The 25,665-nt window shown below is 38.1% G+C and overlaps 1 protein-coding gene across 1 annotated transcript in view; it reads right to left on the bottom strand.

Moving 5' to 3' along the window:
- Positions 1-8,348: 8,348 nt before the first annotated feature.
- The window catches only part of LOC126110722 (uncharacterized), an 85,441-nt gene continuing 68,124 nt past the window's right edge, over positions 8,349-25,665 (bottom strand). The window contains exon 4 of the mRNA XM_049915001.1: positions 8,349-8,483. Within this exon, the coding sequence (XP_049770958.1) occupies positions 8,349-8,483 (135 nt within the window). The remainder of the gene's footprint in view (positions 8,484-25,665) is intronic.

The raw sequence follows: 25,665 nt of genomic DNA, 5'->3' as shown, positions 1-25,665 counted from the left end.
TGCTATAATGACTGTACAGTCCTCTCTCTTCTGCTTACATTCTTTCCTTACTGCATTACATGCCTGCAACACCACCAGGAGCCATTCAACCTCATGGTGGGCAGTGGTAGTAATGTTTTGGCTCATTGAAGCACCATATTCTTCTGTGCCAGTCAATATTTTAAGATCATTTCTGATCCATTTATGATCTCTGTTCCATAAATTCAAACTTCACAGTGAAGAAATTCCCACCACACTGTCACAATTAGAAATAAATGGTCTGTCTATCATATTCTCCTCTGGGTCCATCCAAATCAGTACTATTACAATATTCCATCATCAAGAGACTTACTGCCAAAGAATTAATTATGGCTGCTCACATAGTTCAGAAATTCTTTCAGAAAGCCAAGTGATATCTAACTGCACAAATACCTCTCACCTTTCACTAGTTTGCATTTATAATAATCCATAAACTAACTTCACCAGTGGTTACTTCACACTGACATTAATTTAATATTCTGGTGATATTTTACATCAGTATAATTGCTGTTAAACTTACAAGAAAATTCTGTGTATAGTAATTTCACATAAAAGAAAAAAAATTAACGTGGTGTAATTAAATCACACACATTACTAACCAAACAAAAAAATGTACATGTACCTACAGGAAGAATGGTGTCAACAAAACATTACAAAGAAAGAATAAGGAAAAACTACAAAAATGAGGCCAAAGTAATCAGCTAAAATTAAGGTGAACACAAAGTATATTCAATGAGGATATAGTTAATCAGTGCTGCAGTAATAGTAACATACAGAAGAATGTAAAGAAAAGCAGCAAGGAATGGCCTGAAAAGCTATGATGCTAACATGTGTTGAGTTCAAAAAGCTAATATGATATCAAAATACTTCCAAAGGTAATTTTCCATCATCTAGATTTTGGTGAGCTACAATGGCCAAGACAATTATGGTGTCATATGAGATATCAAGGATCTTCTGAAGGTGAGCTTCTAATTTACTCCAGTGCTGTAGTTGAAACATATTTTCAGATGTGGAATAATGTACTGGGCATTAGTGGAATAGCTCAGAATGTGGTGTAGTGCATTAGATGAGTATGTGCCAAGCAAGATCGTAAGAGATGGAAAAGAGCCACCGTGGTACAACAACCAAGTTAGAAAACTGCTGCAGAAGCAAAGGGAACTTCGCAGCAAACATAAATATAGCCAAAGCCTTGCAGACAAACAAAAATTCTGTGAAGCAAAATGTAGTGTGAGGAGGGCTATGTGAGAGGCGTTCAATGAATTCGAAAGTAAAGCTCTATGTACTGACTTGGCAGAAAATCCTAAGAAATTTTGGTCTTATGTCAAAGCGGTAGGTGGATCAAAACAAAATGTCCAGACACTCTGTGACCAAAATGGTATTGAAACAGAGGATGACAGACTAAAGGCCGAAATACTAAATGTCTTTTTCCAAAGCTGTTTCACAGAGGAAGACTGCACTGTAGTTCCTTCTCTAGATTGTCGCACAGATGACAAAATGGTAGATATCGAAATAGATGCCAGAGGGATAGAGAAACAATTAAAATCACTAAAAAGAGGAAAGGCCGCTGGACATGATGGGATACCAGTTCGATTTTACACAGAGTATGCAAAGGAACTTGCCCCCCTTGTTGCAGTGGTGTACCATAGAATGCATAGCATTCCAAAGGATTGGAAAAGGGCACAGGTCATCCTTGTTTTCAAGAAGGGACGTCGAACAGATGTGCAGAACTATAGACCTATATCTCTAAAGTCGATCAGTTGTAGAATTTTGGAACATTATTATGTTCGAGTATAATGACTTTTCTGGAGACTAGAAATCTACTCTGTAGGAATCAGCATGGCTTTCGAAAAAGATGATCATGTGAAACCCAGCTCACGCTATTCGTCCATGAGACCTAGAGGGCCATAGACATGGGTTCCCAGGTAGATGCCGTGTTTCTTGACTTCCGCAGGGCGTTTGATACAGTTCCCCACAGTCATTTAATGAACAAAGTAAAAGCATATGGACTATCAGACCAATTGTGTGATTGGATTGAAGAGTTCCTAGGTAGCAAAATGCAGCATGTCATCCTCAATGGAGAGAAGTCTTCTGAAGTAAGAGTGATTTCAGGTGTGCCACAGGGGAGTGTCGTAGGACCATTGCTATTCACAATATACATAAATGACTTTGTGCATAACATCGGAAGTTCACTGAGGCTTTTTGCGGCTGATGCTGTGGTATATCGAGAGCTTGTAACAATGGAAAATTGTACTGAAATGCTGGAGGATCTGCAGCAAATTGACTTATGGTGCAGGAAATGGCAATTGAATCTCAATGTAGACAAGTGTAATATGCTGCAAACACATAGAAAGAAAGATCCCTTATCATTTAGCTACAATATAGCAGGTCAGCAACTGGAAACAGTTAATTCCATAAATTATCTGGGAGTAGGCATTAGGAGTGATTTAAAATGGAATGATCATATAAAGTTGATCGTTGGTAAAGCAGATGCCACACTGAGATTCATTGGAAGAATCCTAAGGCAATGCAATCCAAAAACAAAGGAAGTAGGTTACAGTACACTTGTTCGCCCACCAGATAGGGTTGATAGAAGGAATAGAGAAGATTCAACGGAGAGCAGTGCGCTTCATTACAGGATCATTTAGTAATCGCGAAAGCATTACAGAGATGATAGATAAACTCCAGTGGAAGACTCTGCAGGAGAGATGCTCAGTAGCTCAGTACGGGCTTTTGTTGAAGTTTCGAGAACATACCTTCACCGAGGAGTCAAGCAGTATATTGCTCCCTCCTACGTATATCTCGCGAAGAGACCATGAGGATAAAATCAGAGAGATTAGAGACCACACAGAGGCATACTGACAATCCTTCTTTCCATGAACAATACAAGACTGGAATGGAAGGGAGAACCGATAGAGATACTCAAGGTACCCTCCTCCACACACCGTCAGTTGGCTTGTGGAGTATGGATGTAGATGTAGATGTAGCTGTAGTGATTATAGTTACTATTCCAATATTGTATGAGGTAACTGTAATGCCAGCTTATGTTATGGAGTCAATGTAATATTTAGTCATTGCTCAAGAGAAGGTATCTGCTTCAATGAAATTGTTTCGACAGTTGGTGACATTGCTGTAACGTGTCTTCTAAGTGAATGCCAAACAGATCCAACAGGATAGGGAGCAGCACACTAGCCAAGGCAACCAAGTGATGTTCTGTAAGTGAGCTCTACAAGGGCACAGAGTGTTATAAAATAGAGAAATTATTGACAGTTACAAGTGAATATTATATAATGAAAAGTTACATGATTACTTACTTCTGAGCTTTCAATGCACCATTTTGGATAATTGGTAGTCTGAACATTTACAAGTGCTGATTCCTGCCTGCACCATAAGTCAGTCATAATGAGATGGGAGTTTTTACCCATAAGTGTTGGACTGTTTCAGATCTCAGGCTCACTTGAGACATTAATGCCATCATGTTCAACACTAAATCATGACTTACTAAGAAAATAAGTATTTATTCAGTATAATTCATTTCAAAATCATCCTCCACTGAATGTAAAGCATCAGGTGACACTGTCTTGTGTGGCAGGGGCTGAGAATGGAGGGGGGATGCTGACTCCAGAGGTTACCTTCGTATAAAAGCTCTAAGCAAGGCTTCACACAATTGACTAGCATTCTGCCTCCTATGCCAGTTGACTTTGAGCGAATGATAATGGTCACTTACTCCTGTTATTGTTAACAGCCAATCTCTTCTCGATCTCCAAAAATTACCTCCCACTTGTGACATTTTAATGACAGTGGGTGAACATCTTATTGATAACATGCCACATAACGTAATTCAGTAAATCACAATTCTGGGACTAATACTTCAGTAATTTATCATTCATTAGCTTATCTAAATGACATTTAAAGATGAGTACTCCTCTTATACCAAGTAAGTTGGCATAGGATTTAAAAATTTGTCTCATGTACTCTTTTTGCCATTGTGACTTAGGGCTGTCATGGTTTTCCTGGTCATTACAGGTAAATTTGGTGAATATGTTGCACCTATTTCCTTTCCTTAACCTTCTCCAAATGTGCTATTGCTTGATCTGTAATTAGGTCAATTGCAATGGGAAATAAAACTCCAATATTTTTCCTTTCTTTCCAGCCTTCCTCTTCCTGAAGGTATACTGTGTTGTTGTGTTCCAACTTATCTCAGGCAAAAAGTTTCCTATGTATGTATCAAAAGTCTTGCCTGCTGGAAACTCCAAATATATATGAGAGGATAAATCAGTGCTCGCCAAATATAAGGTGTTCTGAACTGTGTACAGGCAGGAAGAAGAACCAGGAAAATGTGTAGCTTTTACACAAAGCCATTCCAAGTTAACAAACCTGAACAAACACACTGTGACCCTTGTGTCCAGATGCTGCTGCTGATAACTAATAATCTTTGTTGAACTTGGTGGTGGAGAAATGCAAGGAGCATAGAAGGGGTAAAGGAGTGGGAAATAGAAAGCACAGGAAGGAAGGGTGTGAAGTTAAACAGTTTTCTGCTTTTCCTATATGCACGTACACTGATCACTGTACCTTCTTGCACACTTATCTATCCTCATATCTACATTACATTCCGTGCTGGATTTTTCATCAATATATGAGGGTTGGAACTTAAATAGTGGCAACTATTTATTCACAGCTGATACAAAAGAGTTACATGTTTGCATCAGTTACTGTCCTTCAAAGTAGTCACCTGCGTTGTGCAGAGCCCATTGCCAGCAATGTTGAAGGCGTAGTGGACCGTTAGCAGAGCCCGTTCTGTTGATGGTGTGAATGGAGCAGTCTACTGCCTCTCAACTGGCTATACCAGTATGGTTCAATCATTTATTTATATTTGTCATCATTCAGTGAGATATATTTAGTCACCACAATTTTCTCTTTCTGGAAGTAGTCTTTGTTCAAGAGTGCTTCTTTCTGATACAATGGGTATACCAGTATGGTTCAATCATTTGCTTATATTTTCCATCATTCTGTGAGATATGTTTAGTCACCACAATTACAGTTACTAGTTCAGCTTAATTTAGTCTAAGGTGTATAGCATGAAGTAATTATCCCATACATTCACAGTGAAACATCTGTTTTAACATAGTACACATTTGAATTGACAGTTTTTATGTTATGTGAATAGTAATTAGCAGTTAATAATAAGTAGAATGAGAAAGCAGCCAAACTCACAAATTTCACTTTTTCCATTCACTTGATGAATAGTTTTGTGCTGGGACCCATTTTCAAATCATTTTAACAGATAATCAAAATGGTATTTCTGAAAATGCAAAAACCGTGTCAAAAATGTGGAAATGAACAGTTACAGCACTGTAAATGTTATAGCATTGTTGCCATGGTTTTTGCATTTTCAGAAATACCAGTTCAACTGTCTGTTACGATGATTTGCAAATGGGTCCCAGCTCAAAACTAGTCATCGAGTGAATAAAAAAAGTGAAATTTGCAACTTTGGCTAGTTTTTCATTGCACTGATTAACTGAAGTTGCTGACCCATAATTATTACAGTATGCTGGAAATTTGTAAATTATGTGACCCAGTGGCTGGGTGGAAATCTTTTGAAATGTGAAATCTGAACCACATCATTCATGGTGACAGATCACATTGTTGAGACGAGAAGTCTAGGTTAAAGGCCAACTGAAAATTTGCATTTTCCATCCAGGATTCAGTCCCACATCTCATTTTCCAGATATGTACTTTTCCATTATAATCTGTTCATCATAAGAAGATGTAAACATTGCACTATGTATTCTTCCGCACTTGCTGGGACCTCATTGGATTTCAGTCTCATGTGGGACTGCAACCAAACTGTCTCATGTACTGTCAAGTACGATAATTAGGATATGTTTTGAGCTGTGCATTACACACACATCGACTTAGCAATAATACGGGACAACAGTTGTACCGTTGCATTTAACTTATCACTGGCCGATCAGCTGATACAGCTAGCCTGCAGTGATGTGGCCAGTTGCAGTTCACATGTAAAACGAGATGAGCAGTGCAGCAATACAGTTTTGAATGTCATTTAATTTTCAAGCAGCATGAAATAATACATAGCCAATCTTCCACAATATGCTCCTTAGATGACTAGACATAAACCGCAACATGTTATAGTTTACAGCTAACGTACTATTGTAACTAAAAACAGTGCTTTTTTCCTAAAAAAAAAGTTTGAGGGTATTTCAACATTGGATAAAATGCAGCGAAATTACTTATAACTGAAGCATGGGATACCACCCGTCTGCTTTTAGCCATGATGTCATCAACATGTCGAACTATAAAAGAAAATGGTGTCGGACTCTTCAGTTGACTTTACTACAGCTCAAATGAAGCAGTCGATACCAAGAAACACCCAAACATACAAAAGAATGTGGTATCGAACACTTCAGTTTACATCACCTCAAATGAATCCAGCAATTCAGTTGTCAAGAACGGTTGCCGCAGCTTCGAAATGCTTGAAACAGTCAATGACATCGCTTTTCCCACCATAAACTGCACTGGTATCGTTCATATTGCAATTACCAACACGAAAAAATGAAATAAAAAATTTACATCCATGAAATAAATCTTTGGCACTCTTCCAAGTTTAGGGGTACGCATCCCCCAGCATTCCCCCAGAAAAACAGCAGTGACTAAAAACAAGAATGATGAAAATTCCTGACTTAACCACAGGGTAATTTCTCCTCATAATCTGTGTGTAAAGTAAGAGAGTATTCAAGGATTTCGCTGTATAGTTAAATATTGAAGGCACTAAAGCTATTAGTCAGTCATATGGTAATCTCTTAGCTATTTCTTTATCCGAATTTGAGAAATACATTTCAATTCTGGAAGTGTCACCTGCTATGTGAATGATGAGCCTCTCAACAACAGAATCCATGAAGTCAACCAGTAGCAGTGTTTTCTCTTCTTATTTTATGACCAGCTACTCTATATCCTGCCAGCATTTGGCAGTGACGTTTGAAAAATCTGTGTGCGCTAGTTCCAGTATCGTACGTCTGGCAGCTTAACAGTCTTGTTACTTCTCAGGCAAACTCTCACATGTTGGCTCCAGATCAGTTCTGTTGGGTTGATATTGTATTGGTACAGAAGCAAATGCAGCATTTTTATGATGTTCTCGATGCTGTGAAAATGATTGTTTTTTATGTTTCTACGATACTTATCTGCCTCTGTGTTATAAAATGATGAACATAGTCCAAATAAAGAGGATTTGGTTTTTCATTTTTGCCTTAAAAATTAAATTGTTATGTTTTCTTAATTTAAACAACTTTTATGAACAGTCTTTCATAAAACATCGATAATTAAGAATTTGTATTTGAAATGGAAAAAGGAATTTTGCATCCAACATGTAATTAGAAATAAGAAGACGTGCATTATTCATAAAAAATGATGATGAATTTCATAAATACAGAATGAAGGTATTTCAAATTGAATGAGAAGAAAAAAGTGATACTGGGGAAATTTGAACAAATGCATGAATAACCACATTTGCTTTACATTCCATTATGCTACCGACTGCATTGCACTTTCAATATAAGTTTGTTTATCAACTGTATTATATACAATGCTGGTAAAACTTCAAAGCTGATTATATCAGTAAATTTATGAAAAACATTAAGAACAGCCTATTTCTTGGCACTTTTTAACTGTGTTCCAAGCACATGTTTCATTACAGAACAGAAAGCAGTCTCAGTCATTTTCATACGGTGCATTAACAGCGTGACAATCAGACTGCAATGTTGCAGAGGCTGTGACTGTACACAATTTTTTAAATAAAGATTACGTGGCTAAAGTGTGATTAAGAAAAACATTGATGGCAGTTAATACATTTGAATATCTTAAAGTTTTATTTAATGTAACTTAGTAATAAGATATCTAATATATAAGTAGGACCTACTTCCAAGAGCATATCAACACCAGTATACGTGTACTATGGCTTCAGACCAATCATCGCATTTATGTTTATTTACATCAGGTTTATTCTTATGATGAACATTTTATAGACCACTGGGCTCAACAGTTGACTATGGAAGACAGTAGTGTCTTTCCACACAAATGTTTCTAATCCAAGAAAAAATTATTTTGAAAAATTTTTGGGCGAACATGTGTCACTAGTGTTAGCAGATCTGACATGTTATTAACATTAACTGGTTTTCTTTCTTTTAAAATAATTTAATGGGTAGATACCTTCATTACATACTACATACATATCAACAAAAGATCATATTTTCACATCACAGAGTCACAGCTTTTTGTGACTAATTGAGTAGGAATATCTTAATATACACAATCTTATACTAAAACAGTCCGTATTCCAACTGCTCTCCAAGTGAGAGTCCACCAACAAACTTAATATCGTCAGCCATTTTAAGGCAGAGTTTGGCCAGTCCTCTAATCTCATTGTCCTCGGGAGGATCAAAATTGTACACAAGCTGCAAAGAGTGAAAACACTAATTCAGATTCGTTTGCTTGTGACTAGGCACTGCTTAGAGAGATATACACAGAATTACAAAACAATAAAAGTTCACTTTAATTGAAAAGTGAAATACTTTATGTTAAAAAAAGATTATCTAAAAATTCCATAACATTCATAATTTCGCACCAATGGTGTGTTGGAGCATAATTCAGTTGGCATTCCTGCACATGCCTGTGTTTAATGTGTAACTACCAGAAGCTTCATTGTTGTATGTCTGTTGATTATTGTCCAGTGCCATGTTGCACAGTTTCTGAATTTCAAGATGGTGGAGTTAGAGGAGCAGCACGCCTGCATTAAATTTTGTGTGAAACTGAAGAAAACCTTTGCAGAGACACACCAAATGATGTAGGAAGCCTACGGTGATATATGTGCTTGAACTGTATTTGCTGTTACAAATGGTCCACAAAATTTAAAGGTGACTGGAAAGACCTTAGCCTCACAATGGGTGAAGATCTTTTGATTGCACAAATAATAATGAGATATTCCTAAAGAGAATCATAAATGGTGATGAGTCATGGGTCTATGGTTGTGATGTTGACACCAAGGTTCAATCTGCACAGTGAGTCGGGAAAGTTTCTCCAATACCAAAAAAAGCTCATTAGATCAGGTCAAATATCAAAGCCAAGCTGATAGTTTTCTGTGAATTTGAAGGATTAGTTAATCACAAATTCATGCCACAGGAACAAAATGTGAATATTGGTACTATTGGGATGCATTGCGATGCCAGCGAGAAAATATGAGAAGGAAACAGCCTGAAATATGGTGGGACAATTCATGGCTCTTGCATCATGATAATTCATCCATACATGGTGCATGACTATTGCATGACTATTGCACAAAAAACCAGCATTGAAGTTGATAATTAGATGTGCGTTGGGTGATGTATGTTGTGGTATGTAACAGGTGTTCTTTCATTTTGTCAAAGGCCATCTGCTATTTGCAGTGTCCAGTCGAGTCATGGTTTACCATATATATTCTTGCCATGCAATGCTTATGTGAGAGGTAGTAAAGTCTCAGCAGTGTGTGGCAATTGGTTCCTGTAGAAATTTGTTACCTCAGAAACCTGTGTTGGGAGGTTGGAGGGGGTGCCTCTGTTCAGTTTTCTCAGGAGTAGGAAATGCACCAAACATGTTGAAGTAGTGTCTGGCAAAAGTCACATAGGGTTGATGGAGTTGGCACTTGTGAATGTCATCAGTTATCATGACCCCATGAGAGGCCAGCTTATCAAGGATGATGCACAGGTGGTCATTATGGTCTTACTCTTTTTGCAAAAAGATTATCTCGTCACCTAGATAGGTGTAACAAAAAGGCAAATTGAGCAGTACACAGTCAATAAATCTTTGCCATGTCTGTGCCATATCTTTTTGTCTGTACAACATGTAGAGGAGCCCAAAGAGACTGAATGGCAAGATTACCTCAATTTTTGGTATGTCTTTGGCCATATTCCTAATTTACAGGTATGCTGTTTTGCAATCAATGACACACAAAATTTATGCCCCAACCAAAATGTAGGAAAAATTATGCAAGGTCAGAATGGGGTAGCTGTCAATGACTGTATGGGCATTGAGGTAGCAGTAGTCACTGGATAGGAGCTAAGTACCATTCTATTTAGAAACTAGTTTAATTGGGGAGTCACAAGCACTGTCTGGAGGCCTGACTATCCCAGCTCACGAAAGTCCACCCACCACAGCTTTAGCTACTTTAAGTTTTGGGGAGCTAGATGACAGACAGTGGCAGAAAGGAGGACCTGGTGCTGTTGCAATTTGGTGGACTGCAGCAACCCACATGACACATATTGTATGTAGTCTAAAGGGGGACCAGAAAGTGAATCCAGCTGGCAGTGCATGATGTGATTCACCATCACTGTTAACGACACACTGCACTGTCTTGGAAGGACACTTGAGTGGGGTATTTTGACACTTCACTAACCTGAGAAGTATTCATAGCAGCAGCACAGTGGTAGCAATCGGTATCAAGATGATAAAGACCATTGAGATGCTGTTGTCCTACATGTATTGATGCAGTGGGATCCTTGATTTAACTCCATAGTTGTTCGTTGGTGCACATGTGACCTCATTGTCATGATGTAATGATGAGTACTCGGCTGCCTTTAATTGTAGCTGGTTGACACATGCTTCACTTTGGAGCTTTGACTCAAGTGGTGTGTTGAGCAGTGGCAGTGTGACAGGAAGTATTACAGGACCAGCAGGTAGTGTATCGCTGACCACACCATGGATCGACTGCTGGCCATCTCATTGAAATAAAAGGGCATGATTTAAATCTGACAGTAGTTGGTAGTGCCAGAGGAAACTGGCTCCCAGCACTGATTCAATTGACTCTGCAACTAGGAATGTCCAAGGTAGTTGTGTATCTGTGCTGATGTCAAGCGTGAAGCGTACAGTTCCAGCAACTGTGAGTACAGTGTTGTTGGCTGTGCACAGTTGCAGTGGTGATGGTGACAATGTGGCAAGCATGAAAGCAGGTGGTAGAGGGGTCACATCGACCCCAGTATGAATGAGGAAATGTGTGCAGACACGTGTCATGGATGAATAGTCAGGAACTGTTTGCCCATTGAAATGTTGAATTGGTGCTGTTTTGTTTCGGTGTGCAGAGGTGTATTGTTAATGAAAAGTGGCGTAATGCAACTATGTCAAGTCACTGTTCTAGTTTGGGTAGGCACAGGGTTGTCTGCAGCACAGTATGTCCTGCCAAAATCTGGTGTGTAACCAGGATTAGTGTTGCTGTATGTTGGGTGCGGAAGCAAGCAATGCACTTGGTTGGCTTTTGTTTTACAGAATCAGGGCAGTGGCCAGTGGAGTAGGAGAGCAACAACCTCGTCTGTCATGGAACATGACTGTGACTATTGTCCGTCAGAGCTGTGGAAGGTGCTGGGGTGGTAGAGGCAGTGGGCATGGCCCAATCTGGGTTGACACGGTCATTGTCTGGTCAGTCCATGGCTGCACAGAGTGTTGGGGCAGCTCAACTGGGATCATGTAAAATTGACCTCAGTGCAGGCATACTGGGCGTTGACTGCAGCATAACGCTGTTCACTAGAATTGGGTGTTGTGATAATGCCTGCATTCTGTCGATGAGTCAAAGTTTAAACTCCAGTGGTGCCAATTCTTGTGCCATCATCGCTGCCTGGATGTCCTTTGGCAGTTTTAGTAGTCAAAGTGTCAATAGCACGTGATCAAGCAGGACTGTTGGGTCAATTAGAACTTGAAAGCAGCACCAGAGCAAAGACGGTGTGCTGTTACTCAAAGTAGTCTCATTAATGGTGAGATGTAGCTGCTGCTCAAGCGTGTGTCTTAGTCAGTGTAGCAGCAGTATCTTGGCAGTTTCATATTTGTGAGAAGCTGGAACATTCAAAAGTAAGTCACTAATAAGGCCCGCACCCTCTCCAAGGTGGTTAAGGCGAATGGCGAACTTCTCATTGTCCTCAATGATGCTTCTGGCTTAACATCTAACATTTGCTGAGGGCAAACCACATTGTGGGAGAATCTGCTTAGAACATCAGTAGTTTCAAATGGTGGTTGATGGTATGATGGCCATCAGTGGTTTGATTGTAAGGTGCCATTACAAGGTGGGCATGGCACAGCATGAGAAATGTGGGAGATATGCAAGATAGGCCGGGAATGGTAGTCGACATAGGGAAGCATGTGATGAGGTGAGTCATGTCACAGTGTGGGTGGCATTGGTGTCCCGAACCAGTGTGTGTAGAACTCGGGTGGCCATGCATGTGAGTGAATTTCTGGGCTGAACTTGGTAGGTATGACTTTCCCAATGCCAGTTGTCTGACACAGTGGAAAATGTATGTGAGAGTGCACAGAGAAGGAAGACATGGTCCACTTATTTAGTATCCAGCAGCACAGTCCATGTCTCATGGCATTCATGCAGATTGCAGTCATTTGCGACACGGCTGATGTGGGTGTGATGTCACTCAAACCGGGAGGCGGTATCTATCCTTTCCAAGGTAAGGTCATGAAAATGTGTTCTCAGAATCTGTAGTTGGTTTTCGTGCTGGATGCAGATGATGCAAATACAAAGCACTGCAATGGACCAGAAATGAGTTGTCTTTTGATGCCTGGTGAGGCTGGGATGCAAGTGATGTCATGGTTTGTCTCGTGGAACTGGCATTTAGTCACAATTTTTGGAACAGGATTTGGAAAATTAGAATGCACATGTACTGAAATATGATGAAAACCTTGATCCCATTGTCCATTGGCAGATATATGATGAAACAGAACAACTGAGTGGTATGGTGTGGGTCATTGTTGTCCAAACGTAATGGGACTGTGGAAGGCATCGGTATGGTTCATGTCATTAATATGAGTGTCATAACACAATGGAACACACAATGTTTTGTCTTGTGCAATGTTTGGAGATGCTTAGATTAACATTTGTTACAGAGGCGGGTGGACATTGTTTATTGTGATTCTCTGCAGCACTATGTGAAGTACCAGGAATAGATTCACTTGGTGTCAAATGTGGAATGTTTATCGTGAAGTCACTGGGTAAATTCAACACTCATTGTGGCACAGTTTCCTGCTTGACATTGGCGGTGATGTGAGGCAGATCCGAAGATATGGCAAACAATGGAGACATTGTCGCTATGTCATTCGGCACTGTAGTACTGTCCAAGCCTTAGCAGATATTTACAATTTTTCACACAGAATGTTTGTGGAATTCATTAGTACTTGTTGACAGAACTTGTCAACATTACCAAAGAAACAGTGAGGTTGTACCATTTATAACAGCAGCTTTTTCGATGGTGTAACCGATGTGGTAGATTTTTGTCTTAACAGTAAAATCATGGGACAACACAGAAACTCAGGGCCACCACTGTGGGAAATGGGGTACCAGAGGTGTGCTAGGAGAATAGTGACATACCATAGATATACATTTTCCATACTATTTATTTGCTAAATACACTATACATAACTTGTGTAATCATTACAAGTGTCCAGAGCATACTAAACTCTGCTTGCTTCCTGGGGTATTGATCTTCCTTTATTCCCCCATCAGAGATGTTATGCCATGACGAGCTCAAATATATGCACCTAATCATGTAGTAGAGCAAGTGATGGGAAGCTTTGTTAACAGTGTCCAAAAACTGATGTTGCATGCTTCTTGCAAGCTGGCATCTCACATATGATTACTTTATGTTGTGTATGTTAAGAAAATATATGCACCTCAAACCATACAAATTACCAATGACAACTAAAAAATTCTGATAGGATTGATCATGTGGACTTTTGTGAGGAAATGTCCATTGATTGGATAAAGATAAATGTTTCACATGATACATTATCTTTAGCGATGAGTCAGCTTTTCGCTTATAAAGGTAATAAACATAACTCTAGGATTTTGGCCATTGAAAACTCATAGCAAACCTTGCAACCTGGCCATTGAATGGGACAAACTGTGTAGTTCAGCTGAATATTAGAGCACTACGTATTAGTATACAATCCGATACCAAATGTTTCACATCTCTGTGAATGCATATTGCCACAAACTATGTGTCAGGATGCAATGTTAATGATATCTGTAAGGCATTGAGAAGCTAATCAAATAACAGAATAGTATTTCAAAAGTAATTTCTTGAAATGTGCTGTAAACAAACAGTATATTTCCATATTTTGATAAAACCTGTGTGTTAAAAAAAAAAAAAAAAGAAAAAAAGAAAAAACTTAATGATCTTATCAAGCAATATATTTAGTAATTAAGGAACTGTTAGCTACAAATTTCAAATTTTAATTAAGAAGAAAATTTATATTTTATATTTTGATTTACTGGACCAGAATAAAAGATTATTTTGGACAGTAAATTACAAAATTTACAGTTATATTTACTACCTCATGACAAACTAATGCAGCAAGATCTTTTGTAACTAACATTTTCAATTGTAAGCCATGTATTTGGCAATTTAAATAATTACTGTTTTGTTTACTTGATTGCCAAAAACATATATGAGGTGCTATCCAAAATTTTCTGAACTGGTGCTGTCATTTGTTGAAAACCTTACCTTTGGACTAATGGCCCCCATCACCCTCAAAGTAGTTCCCATCTGCATGTACACACCAGTCCCAGTGTTTCTGCCACTGGTCAAACGTTTTCTGGGAGTCCTGTTCTTTGAGAGTGTTTATCACCACCAGCGATGCTTCTTGAATCCTCTCATCAGATATGCACCTTTTGCCACCTAGCAGTGCAAAGATCTACTACTCCTACTTTCCAGATGGCAGCACCAGTCCCAAAAATTTTTGAATCCACCTCGTATGTATGTTGATGAGCTGCAGGGATTAGAAGTCAGTGGTTGTTGTGAGGTTAGAGGTTGTTGTGAGTGGAGTGGAGGAAATTCACAATAAATGCCAAGGAGATGTAAAGCAGTGTTGAGTTTTCAGAAATCCAGATACCATAAATTGTGATTACTCAGACTGTGAAGACAAATTCACACTCTGGATTCTACACAGAGAAGTACCAAATGTGAGATGAGTATTCCAGTCTACAGAAATTACTCATAGTGATAAATGCTGGTTTGAATGTTCATTATTGGTCATATTTGAAGTATAAATATCCATGCTTGAATAGTAGACTGTATGTCATAGCACAAGAGTCCAAAAGTTTTCTCTTTAGTGCCCTGAGCTAGAGGAAAGTTAAGAGCTCTTTCTTTTTTCAAGAGAAAACATCCAGTATGCTGGAGAGCTTTTTAATCTCACTGACTGTTGAGACTGACCAAGAGGGCAGCGTGCACTTCATATAAAATGACACACTGCTGCACTGCATTGCTGATGTTCGGCATTTCCTCAATAACAGCTTTGCAGTCAGCTTGGTCAGGGTGTGGTGATTATATGGCTCTCACATTCACCAGACCTGACACCTCTACATTTATTTCTTGTGGGAATTCATTAGAGATATGTATTTGCACCATCCTTCCCGCCTTTTCTAACAAAGTTGAGAGCAAGAATCAATACCACTGTTGAGCAAGCTATGCCTGATACTCTACAGTGGGTGTGGGGTGTGGCAAGATATTTGCTTCAAATGGGACATGTGTCACATAACCAATGAAAGCCAAATTTATGCTTTTAGCTATAATGTAAAAAACTTGATGTATTTTTCTAAAATATGACACTGAAGTAGGTCTATAAGTCATATAAATAAATCTATATGAATTTGTGAAGCTATAAAGGTCTCTTGGAAACATTTTTTATTACTGAATTCCAGCAAAGGGGAGGCGGCTCACAAAAAATCACTGATCAGAATGGGCTTTAGCTTACTGAGAAGGAGCTATTCAAAAGTCTTCATCTTTCTTCTTTCTTTTGCTTGTGCCTTTATCCCATGGTTTCGCAGGGTTGGCATTGTTAGAATTGGATTTGGCAAGGTTAATGTTAAGGAGTGGCCAATTGCCCTTCCTGCCACCACTCTGTACCCCCTGGGACAGAATTAGTGTACCCCAGCTGTTTGTGTCCAGTGTAATTCATGGAATAGTGTGAACATGTTCAGAGGTCTGTGAGTTGTGTAACTGAGGCAGCATGTGGGGACTAGCCTGGTATTCACCTAGGGGGATGTGGAAAACCACCTAAATGACGGGTCTTGGTGATAAATGTCATATGAGCATTAAAACATTAAAATATATAAATCTTCTGCACCGAGCTTATAGCATTAAAGACACACTGCCATGAGCAGAATTCTTGTACCTAATAGTCACAGGAAAAGAAACTTGGCTCATATTAATGAAAATACATTGTAGAAGATTTCCTGAATGAGTGTATGAAATTATATGCTATATAATTATCTCTAACCAGTTATTAAATTATTCTTACCTATGCTATTTGTTTTTAAGCATTCATTTAATCAAATTGTTGTTTTAAACATGTGGATAATTACAGCAAAAATAATTCAATACCATAAATAATTTTAAATATGTAACACATTGCAATAAAACTTTTGGACTGTGAGAAATTCATTCCTCACTGATTTTCCAAACACAGTCCAGGTGGTACACTAGTATGTACAGGTCTTAGTGGGAAACAAAGGTGAATGGGAGATGGAAAGTACTCTTGATTTTTCAGTTTCTTTATTGGAAAAGATACAATTACATAAAAATTAGGATGGGACATTAACATAGTAAAATTACATAGCAATAAAAATGGACACAGTGGAAATAATTCCTGCAGCATATAGTAGCCTCACAGAACTGAAGGTAGCAAGTAACGAATCATCTATGTCGAAAATTACACACAGCTATTCCATATCTAGCAAATACAAGAAATAAAAAATTGCAGGCTTGTTTGCGGTGGACCATGGCAATCAGGTGACATGTGGCACAGTATTTGCTGTGATACAAATATTACTGAGAATAATGTGATGTGGAAGTAGCCTACTGATTCTGTTAAACTGCCAACAGTGATGTGAAAAACATCAATCTCAAATTATTCCATCTGAATAAAATTCAAATGCTCTGACAATTACACTCAGTAAGGGTTTTGCAGGTGCCTGCAATCATTTTTCACCTGAAGCATGCAATACAGACTCACTTTCATTGTCTTTTCTGCAACCATACATGTCCAGGATATCATCACTGCACCTTGTGGCAGTCACATCTTCAAGTCTACACAGCACAAAAGATGCTTTTGCTTGGGTGATCGTGTCAATTGTTAACCATTGGTGCAGGAAGTGGCAGTCAGAGAGCTCTTCTCATCACATGCTTCTCTCTGGAATAACCCTGGAGCTGCATCAACGCAGTGCATGGTGGAGAGAGATTCCACTACTTTGGCTTCTTTTACTCATGGCCAATCCACAACATCTCTGTTGTCATTTGTTGACGCAGATGGGGTGGCAAACACACACACTCTGTAGCGCATCACCACAGGATGTCGTACTTCTCTGTATTTTCCATGCTTGCTGAGAAAAACTGTTGAGCAACCCTGCCTTAGCAAGACACCATTTTACAGTTTTATTATTACCCAGATATATTTCAGCACTTTATGTGTTATCTTCAGTTGGAGTTCTGGTTTGTTTTCTTTCTGAAAAATTATTATTATTACATGTTTACCTCTCCTGTAGGTTGTATGAATGTTTTAGCTGAAAGGGCAAAAACAATCAAGGACCCTTAAAGGGCCACCAATGACTCAGAATCCCTAGATAGATAATGGAATAAGTGTAGGTTAAAGCTGTATGAATAAACAGTAGGCCAAATAATTTCTCAGGTCAACACTGGTTTTCCTTTTTTGAGCATATCACTTGATTTATATTGACTTTGTTCACGTGAATTCAAAAGTAACATTATATTTATCCTACCACATGCAGTTTTTGTTAAAATTTTAGTGTTTGCAATTATAGATCATTAAAAATGCAATAACCAGACTGAACCAGAAGTACAAATATTTATTTCGAAGTAAGAAGTTCATTCGAAGAAATTAATTTTGCATTACTGTGTGTTCACAGATAAAAGTATTTTAAGAGTCTTGTCAGCAGATAGCAGCACTTTCTACTGCTAGATGGCAGAAGCCAGTTACAAATTACTCAACTAGTGCTGACGAAGAGTATCCAGAAGTGTGTTTAAGTGGACTGTTTTGTTTTGTTTTATTTGTTGGGCTGTAACCATATAGACGAGAAAGTTTTTGAACAATTCAGATACGTTTTGCTATATTTGTGGATGCTTTATGATCACCATGTAGAGGCAGAACAATTTTGTTTTGTAAGAGAGTTTATTTTGCTTATTTTGGAGTGAAGCTTGGGGATGAGGACAATTCATGGAGCCCTCACATAGTGTAAAGTGTTTTTTGTGTAGTGGAGTTAAGAAAGCTGGCCAAAAGGAAAATTCTGGATTTCTAATGGTTTGGTGTTTACCAAAGAATCACTTAGTTGAATGTTACTTTTGTATTTGCAAAGTAAAAGGCTTCAATAAGAAAAAGAAAAAAAGGAATGATTTATTGTGATTTGGAATCTACTAGAAGATTTGTACCACATGGTGCTAGTGTTCCCATATCTATCCCTCCTAAGAACCTTAAGATACTGCATTCCAAATCAAGTTGTACATCAGACAAGCCTTCTCAAGATTCTAATTGGCCAGATGTACTAGACATGCTCTAACGTTTCACAGAACTTGAGCTTATGGTGGCAAGTGATATCAATCAGTGGACATAGATGGCAGTGACACGTTTCCGTGTGTTTTATCTTTATGCATGTACTTCTTTGTTCTATTGTTGTGGTGCTAGCTCTCTGTATGTCTTGGCACTAACTCACATTTTTGTAATTTGTGCTTCAGTGTAAATATATTAAGTTATCTTGCAAGTGTGGAGCTTATTCTTTCTTACCATAAATTCTATTCATACAAGGTAGATAGCTAAACTGGTGACCCCAGTGAAGAATTAGAACCATGATTAACAATTCTGATGGCACTACAATCAAATTGGAGCCACAGCAGCAACCTCAAAATGCAATTACACACAAAACCACAGCAGAGGAAAGCTTTTTAAATGAACCTAGAGTCTCTTACAGTTCAAGATAGGAACTTTGGAAATGTTGAACTTCCCACCTTCTGGATGAAATGACCAGACCTGTGGTTCAGGCAGATAGAGAGCATATTTTTACAACATGGTATCCTAGCTTCACCCAACAGGTTTCATTGTGTGCTGGCACATTTGGATGAGGCACAAATTACACAAGCTGAGAACTTGTTAAATTCGCAGAGTTATGAGATTCTAAAAGCAGGATTAATCAAAGAGTATTCTTTAACACCAGAGAGCTGTTTGCATAATCTGTTACATAAGATGCCGACTAGGAACAAGAAACTGAAACAAATGCTGGCACAACTGAAATCACTGGCTAGAAATGATTTGTTGCCTGAGGCTTCCCTTCTGCTATTATGGCTTAGGCAACTACCACCAACAGTCAGTGTTGTCTTAACAGCACAAACTGAATTATCCTTGGCAGTCTTGGCTGACACAGCTGAGATGAGGGCTGGATATTCAGAGTGTAAAGGTTGTAACACCATCAAACAGACCAGCTGGCTGAAGGCCCTGAACCAAGCATTACCAGGCAAGGTGGCCACAACTCAGGTGCAGTGCCAACATATCCCTAAGCAAACTAGAACATCTGACAGAGTGTGTGAGGGAATTATAAGGCATGGTGGGGGCTCTAAAATGTGAGTGAATAACTTCTCTGGGAATAAAAGTAGACACAGATAAACAAAAACAATCAGTTCAGACTTTGTAGTGTTGATCTCATTAGTGTTTCAGCAGAAATGCAAGCAAATGCAACTGCCCATGCAATTTTCCAAGCTAATTAGATGAGCCCAGAAGGACATAGGTGGTGGAAAAAAAGAAAGAAAGAAAGAAAGAGAGAAACCTTACTGCTTCTTTTTCTTCCATGTCTACTGCACCTGGGTTTCAGGAGTTGATTGCTATCATAGATAGGCAATTTTGTGTAATGTAATATCTTGTACAGACATCTTTTATTAACCTGACACGTTCCACATCATTACGAAGTGTCATATTCATGATCTATGGAACAAGTATTAATGTAATATAATCTAATCTCCGTGGAACATACACAGGTATGTCACATGAGAAGATTTTCATGGTATCACCATTCAACGAACATCAATCAACAGGTCAAGTACTTCTGACATGTAATGGGATGCATGGGACTATTTTTACACCAACAGCATGTGTTGACTATTATGGAACTCAGAGCTCTCCGATAAGACTGTGCATAACGTTTTAAGAGCACAAGAAAAGAACATGCTTTGCCTGCATTACCAAATGTTCTGGAGAGCAATTTTGAAGTTTTAAACCAAGTTTCATGGGTACTAATGGATAAAATTAATGAATACCGAAGTCATCTGGAAGGACATGTTGTTGTTGTTGTTGTGGTCTTCAGTCCTGAGACTGGTTTGATGCAGCTCTCCATGCTACTCTATCCTGTGCAAGCTTCTTCATCTCCCAGTATCTACTGCAACCTACATCCTTCTGAATCTGCTTAGTGTATTCATCTCTTGGTCTCCCTCTACGATTTTTACCCTCCACACTGCCCTCCAATGCTAAATTTGTGATCCCTTGATGCCTCAAAACATGTCCTACCAACCGATCCCTTCTTCTAGTCAAGTTGTGCCACAAACTTCTCTTCTCCCCAATCCTATGTTATATACGTTAAATTTAATATAAACTCAAATCTAAACATTTAAATTTCAGTTCTGTTGGCATAGTATTGAAATTAACATCATATGTTACAAGAGTAAAACCTGCTACTTGTATGTAGCAGAACAGAGAATATAACAAGTAAAACATGTATTTTTTGTTAAACATTATGTGCCAAATATTTTGTAATGGAAAACGCTGTTGGAAACAACAGAGATACTATTTGTTAAACAATTTCTCTTTGCTATTTTAACTTCATGTGATAAAGTGGTAATAATAATAATAATAATAATAATAATAATAATATCACTTCATCCCAACATGCACTTCTCAACCTAGTGTAAAAGGTTAGTGCAAAATACTCTAGTTCTTGTCCACAATATTTTTTTTTTTCGATATTGCTACAGGACCTATGAAGACAAGTTTTTATTATTATTATTAGCTTTATGTAAAATTATTGCAAAATAATATTTTATTATATTTTTATATTTTACCTCTGTAAGCAAGAAATGGGTTTCTCCAGACGGCTGCTCTTGAAGTTGTTATGAAGGTGTCACCACCAATGAAATCCAACCTCTGTTATAGGTTTATCAATATTGAATGAGATTGGGATGCTTTTTGTGATGACTACCTTTCTCATTTCCTTGAGAGGAATGGATGTTTACTCAAATATTCCTTCTCCAGAAATGACTGCCAATTTTGTATAATATCTTGACTGGCCATCACAACATCAAAAGGCTTAGGTTTTTCATCAAGCTACAACCCTGATCTGCACCTAATCCATTGGAACTTCTGCTACTACTTTTGTATCAGTCAGACCTGTATTCTTATCACGCTCCACAGAAGAGTATCCTCTAGTAGGGTAAGTTTCTTTCACTGTCTCCAAAAGTTTCAGTTCACTCACAGGATAATTAAGGCACCCTAGGATATCATAATTCTTCTTCTGACCTGAACACAAATCACCAAAAAAATCTCAAAGTGTTTCACCTTCTTGTCCAATAATTCTGCAATAAACTGATTTGAAAGGAAACAACTTCATTGGCCCTTTTGTCTTCCAATATTGTCAGTTTAAGACCTGAACACTGTAATCACATTTCAAATCTGATGAACATTAAAAGGGAAATCCACACAGATTGCTTCTGTTTCATTAGACTTTCAGTTTCTTAAAGAAGCATTTTTCTTTGTTGAATAAAAGTTTACAGCTTTGTGTACCTTGTGGCCAGTGAAGATCTTAGTAATTTCTCTCAAGACCTTTTTTTCATGTCACCACCTAAATTTTCACATAATTTTGTATTCAGCACTTTTATCTCAACAGTGAGCTTATCGCATGCAAAGCATGTGTCACTCCTTGGATGCCTAAAAGCTATGTGAAATTTGGTGTTGAATACTGTTCTAATACTGATAAGTCTTCTGGGCTGTATGGTTGGGGTTAAAGAAACATTTTGGTTCCTGACATTTTGTCCAGGGTTGTACTCAACATCTTTGGAGGTGCTCCTGGTGATGCCAAGTCTTGCCAATGCTTCATATGAATTCAGAAATTTTTTGTTGAACACTACATGCATTTTTTCCACCAAACGTTCCTCTGGAAGATTCAACTTTATGAACTTGTCATTGCTACATTGACTTGATCTATCCTTAAATGAATCAGTGTGGTTACATACTGCCCTTCCTACTTCCTCCTTAATTTTCCATGGCCTACCCCTCCATCATGAGGAAACTTGCCTAGCATCATAAATTTCTGAACTGTCATTGTCACCTTGTTATTCCATGTACTGTCACGAAGTCTTTTCCTTATATAGAATTTCATCTACAATGTTGTCATATTTTACTCTAACTCCAGAACAATGCTTTTGGTAAATGCAGGTCCTGATTGTAATGTGTTATTGGCTGTAAGTTTCACAGTGGTGATTCCAAGGTTTCAATAACTTTAATGGTGGCAAATAATTCCAGAACTGAGATCACAGGAAAAAAGGGTTTGGCCCTTGATCTTGGGCTACAAGATACATTACATGGTCATTCCTCACGATGAACATGATGGAACTGAAATTATGCTCTCGAAACTGTGCTTTATCTTCATTCTTCCTTGATCACCTTCTGTGAACTGAAGTATTGCAATGAGCCTGGTAGATGCAATGATTATTCATTTCAGTCTTTCATATCATTAAATTTTCTTACAATGTCCATCTCCATAGATGAGTGGTCAGGATTGATGAATGCCTTATGAGGGACCCAGATTTCATTCCCCAGGTCCGAGATTTTCTCAATTTGGGCCCAAACAAGTTGCCAAAGTGGCATCAACTAAAGAGACTTGCACCAGGTGACTAGTCTACCCAATGGAAGGCATTAGCCATACTCACATTTTTCTTATAATATTCAATCTTCCTTCAGCACTTATTTCTGCAAAGCACTTTAACTTCTGCTAGTTCACGTGACTGAACCCCTAATCTCTTCATGATTGTACTCATTTGCTCACATACTTCTCCTTTCTCTGTCTTTCTTCCTCAGATCATATATTCATCCTCCAGTATAAATAATAAACTATTAAAAAGGAAATGAATCATATAGAACTCCTGCATTACTAAACAAGATGTCTCAAACTAAAGCAATGATTTTTAAATAGTGCTAAGAATGTACAACAAATGAAAATTCTCTGTTCCTTGCTTTAGTATTGTTTGCCAACCCACAAGGAATCTAAAACTTATTTCACAGCATTTAACAAAACACGTTTATTTACTGTCGTGAGAGACATTAGCACATTCGTTCCCTGCATGCCTTCTCTAAAATTGGTTATAGAATGATTTGTGTTATCACACTGGTTGATTAACAATATTAAACAACATTGAATCCTGCACCTCATAGCATACAAAACTCATATTGGAAAAAAAGTGGACAAAACAAATTCTTTTCCTGTACTCTTCATTTAAAGAGAGATTCGAAAACTGTAGTTTTGAGGAGGTGCAGTGGGCAGATAGGAGGCAACTGACAAAACAGATTGTCCTTGCATGTGCAACTGAGAAGCAGTCCCCCTGGTTTTTTGTGAGGGACAACAAGTCTGGAACAATGCTTTTGGTAAATGCAGGTCCTGACTGTAATGTGTTATTGGCTGGAAGTTTCACAGTGATGATTCCAAGGTTTCAATAACTTTAATAATGGCAAATAATTCCAGAACTAAGATCACAGGGAAAAAGGTTTTCGTCCTTGATCTTGGGCTACAACATACATTACATGCCCATGATTTTGGGAGCTGATTTTTGCAATTTTTCTGACTGGCTCCAGACTTGTCTTCTAACTGAGTACTAGAAGTGGCTCAACTGGCACAAGTTTGCAACAGATGTGATGCGATACTGCAAGTACTTCCAGAGATTACAGATATCAGGAAAATGGGAATGGCTTGCAAGCATGACACTCAGCACTACATTTGAACATCACCCAGTCCTCCAGTAGTGCAGTCTCGTGCCATAAAAGTTCACCACATCTAAGGATGACATGGTCAGAGAGATTACTAAAGGTATTGTTTCTGTCTGACAGTTGACAGGCGTCACTTATCCACATAGTCAAAAAAAGGACAGAAATTGGTGCATGTTTGGGGATTATAGAATCCTAAATTCCTGTATTATTCCCAATAAATATGCATTACCTCAGGTGGCACACTGCAACAACACTGTAGCAGGAGCAAGAGTTTTCAGTATTATCGACTGCCACAAGGCATATGCACAGATTCAAGTTGCAAAGAGTGACAGGAAGAAAACTACTATTGCTACTCTGTTTGTTTGTTTGATTTCAGATGGCGGGATTGACAATCATAGTGACACAACAAGTAGCCGTAGCAGTAATGAAAACAGTGAAGGCTTAAATAGCAAGGAGAAAGAGGAGGAGGAGGAGAAGGAGAAACAAGATTTATACAAAGCAGAGAACGATAGTGAGGGTAATATTCTGAGTAAAAGTGAGTAAGAAGCAGTAGAGAAAGAGGAAGCATGTGGGGTGGAAAACTGTGTAGTGTGTCACTTACTTGCAAGAGAAGACAAAAATTTTGGTAATTTAGATGACAGTTTTTCAAGTGAGGAAACTGATGAGGATATGTTGTACGCGGAAGGAATGAAACTGAATATTAAAGAAGTACAGTATCCTACAGTTTTCGTAATTATACAGGGAATCCAAGTTAAATGTTTACTGGATACTGGAAGTGATTTTAATGGAATGTTCCAAGTATGTTTTGAATCTATAGCAAATAGAGAGAATGTGTTTTTAATTCCACATTCAGAAATTAGAATAATAGAAGCCATGGAAAAAGTATGGAAAGTATCAGACAAGAAGCATTCCTACAGACTGAATTTGCAAATCAATAGTTGGAATATAAATTTTTGATAACAGCAGATCTGAGTATATATGTGATGCTGGAACGAACTTTTTATGTACATGGGATATGAAAACTATGTTTACTGAGGGAAAATTTAGTTTTGTTTGTGATGGAAAATTAAATCATGTACCCTTACTAGAGAAAATGTGTATGAAAGAAAATAATGAAATGAATATACCTTTGAGATATATAGCAAGAGTTATTGACAACTGTGAAGAGAATAAAATTCAAACAGAAGTGAAGAAACAACAAGGGACACTGAAGGTATATCAAACAACAAAAGACACGGGACACTAGTTCTGTAATTCCAGATGAAATAAGTCTATTAAATGATTCTTAGTGTAAATTTGAAATAAAGCCTGATAGAGTCATTTGAAATTCCCTTTTCTAAGAAAGAAGCTATGAGAAAGGAGAGAGAGAAATTTTAATATGAGGAATAACTGAGATATCTAACAGTAGATACAATAACCTGTTAACAGTAGTTGGTAAAAAGAATAGAGGTGACAGAGTGGTATTGAATGCTAAAAAGTTAAATGCAGTAGTAAAAAGAGAAACGATAAAACCTGCCAGCACTGACAAAACCTTACAAAAATTTCATGGTTCTAAATTTCTCTATCATATTGTGATGTAACTTGTGGTTC

Source organism: Schistocerca cancellata, chromosome 1, assembly GCF_023864275.1.
Source record: "Schistocerca cancellata isolate TAMUIC-IGC-003103 chromosome 1, iqSchCanc2.1, whole genome shotgun sequence".
Lineage (NCBI taxonomy): Eukaryota > Metazoa > Arthropoda > Insecta > Orthoptera > Acrididae > Schistocerca > Schistocerca cancellata.
Note: the sequence above shows the minus strand (reverse complement) of the source record. Positions and strands in the feature narration are given on the sequence as shown.